Source organism: Mesitornis unicolor, unplaced genomic scaffold (assembly GCF_000695765.1).
Source record: "Mesitornis unicolor isolate BGI_N332 unplaced genomic scaffold, ASM69576v1 scaffold18882, whole genome shotgun sequence".
In the NCBI taxonomy this organism is placed as follows: Eukaryota; Metazoa; Chordata; class Aves; order Mesitornithiformes; family Mesitornithidae; genus Mesitornis; species Mesitornis unicolor.
The window spans coordinates 1-2,301 of NW_010168722.1; the positions used below are offsets into that span (position 1 = coordinate 1).

The 2,301-nt window shown below is 50.7% G+C and overlaps 1 protein-coding gene across 1 annotated transcript in view; it reads right to left on the bottom strand.

Annotated features, from left to right (window-relative positions):
* Window positions 1-1,743: 1,743 nt before the first annotated feature.
* The window catches only part of LOC104536500 (probable crossover junction endonuclease EME2), a gene marked incomplete at its 5' end in the record, with an annotated part of 4,002 nt that continues 3,444 nt past the window's right edge, over window positions 1,744-2,301 (bottom strand). The window contains one exon of the mRNA XM_010179126.1: window positions 1,744-1,863. Within this exon, the coding sequence (XP_010177428.1) occupies window positions 1,744-1,863 (120 nt within the window). The remainder of the gene's footprint in view (window positions 1,864-2,301) is intronic.

A 2,301-nucleotide genomic window follows, 5' to 3' on the forward strand; every position in this document is an offset into this window, starting at 1 on the left:
GCCTGATCCCCTGGTTGTCCTGCTCGTGCTGTGTGAGTGCACTCAAGATGAACAACTCCACAGCCTTTTCCAGTACCCAGGTTAGGCTGACAGGCCTGCAGTTCTCCGGATCCTCTTTCCAGCCCTTCTTGTAAACAGGTGTCACATTGCCAAGCCCCCATCGCCTGGGATCTCCCCAGTTAACCAGGACTGCTGACATGGAGAGTGGTTTGGCAGCTCTTCCACCAGCTCCCTCAGTACTCTCGGGTGGATCCTATCCAGCCCCATAGAATTGTGAGTGTAGGTCATTAACTGCACCCTCCTGGATTATGGGGGTTTATTCTGCTCTCTGTCGCCATCTTCCAGCCCAGGGGGCTGAATACCTTAAGGACAGCTGGTCTGACTAATAAAGACTGAGATAAATGTGGCATTAAGTACCTCAGCCTTTTCCTCATCCTTGGTGGCAATGTTTCCCTCCCCCAATCCAATAAAGGATGGAGATTCTCCTTGGCTCTCTTTCTGTTGTTAATGTATTTGTAAAAACTTTTTGTATTATCTCTTACGACACTGGCCAGATTAAGTTCTAGCTGAGCGTTTGCCTTTCCAATTTTCCCTCTACATGATCTAACAAGATCCCTGTACTCTTCTTGTGGTGCCTGCCCTTTCTTCCAAAAGTGGTATACTTTTTTTTCACCCCCTCCTGAGTTCCAGCAAAAGCTCCACTTTTGGTTCTGGACAGCTTCTTGACTGCTGGAGCTTCTGGACCGCTTCTTGGTTCCAGAGCAGGTTCTAGGTCACCTCTTGGTTCTAGACAAGTAAAGGACAGAAAAGACCCCACACTAAAGGTCTAGCAATAACCTGAAAATCACGGCTCAGCCTAGCAGCCTGCCCTCTGCGGTGAGCTCTGTTCTTACAGGTTTTCAGAAGCCTGTTGATGGCCCAATGGCCCTCTCTGTGACCCTCCCTCATATATTGCTAGGGAGCCACATACTGCAATTAACATAGTCCCTGTCAATGCTCCTCTGACACAAGCATGAAGTATGAAGAAATAAGGTTGGACTCGAAGATGTTCAAGGTCTTTTCTAACCAAAACCATTCTATGATTCTAAGGTCTTGTGGAAATTCTAAAGCTCTAAAGTGCACCATGAGCTTCCCAGCCCACATTATAACTACCAAAGAAAACAAAAACCTGGAAAAAACTCCATTTCTAATTCCTTGATAGGTCCATTGGTTCCCATTGAAAATAGATAAGGTATTACAGAAAGTGAGCAAACACCTGAATTACAGATTAGTGCAGGCCTAGGTAGCTCAGAGTTGTTTTACAGCACCAGACAAGACCAGAGCTCACCTCACCCACACCTCCAGCCTGGGGTGCCAGCAGTGGGTGCTGAGGGATGTCCACTGCCTCAGCTCACCCATCCCACCACCCTCACACCAGCGGCACACGAGGGGCATTCGGTGGCCCATGGCACACACAGCTGCTGGAGAAACACAGCCATGGCAAGAGATGGCTCTGGAGGAAACTTGAGGGGCACTGGCTCCTGTGCTGATGGGGCATCAGCTGAGGAGAAACAGTAGGAAAGGTCCAAAGTTGCCCAAACGACTCATTAATGCTGAAGGCTGCGGGCACAGCAAGGCAGCCCTAGGCACGGGTAACGGCTCCCGATGCAAGGAGCAGCAGCAGCTCACACCACGTTCCTGTGACTTCCACTGAAGTTTCCCAAAGCTCTGGGCTTCGGACTTGACCAAGTCCAGCAACACGACTCACCTGTATGGGCGTTTTGCTATTGCCTTTGTCAGCGCAAAGACATGCTCACCGAAATCCTGCCACGTGTCTAGGAACTGCACATCGATGTTACCCCACAGCTGCAGTACTGCCAGCGCCTGGAGAAGTGACAGAGGTGAAACACATCACATGCTGACCAGCGGGACAAAGCCAGGCTCAGGTGGGCCAGCCATGAGCCAGGAGAGACCAAAGCCCTCACAAACCCTCTCTGACCCTCAGCTGGTAGTGCTTGTGTCAGCCCTGGCTACCAAAGGCCACCCAGCGAGAGCAGCAAGGAAAGCACATGGGTAGGAAGTGTCCTTCAGATGGGCTGGGGCTGGAAGGGGAGGGAGGTCGGGCTGCCTGCATTAGCTCTGTTTACACAGCACTGCAGTAAAGCCTGATCATCCTTCTTAGCTCCCAGTAAGCCAGCAAGTCGTAACCCCCTTTGAGGCATACTCAGGCAGGGCAGGAATTTAGTTCAAGGATATCAAGTAAGGGTTTAGATGGTAGTCGACCTAGTTTATGACTGCTGTGGCATCACATGGAGCATTCCT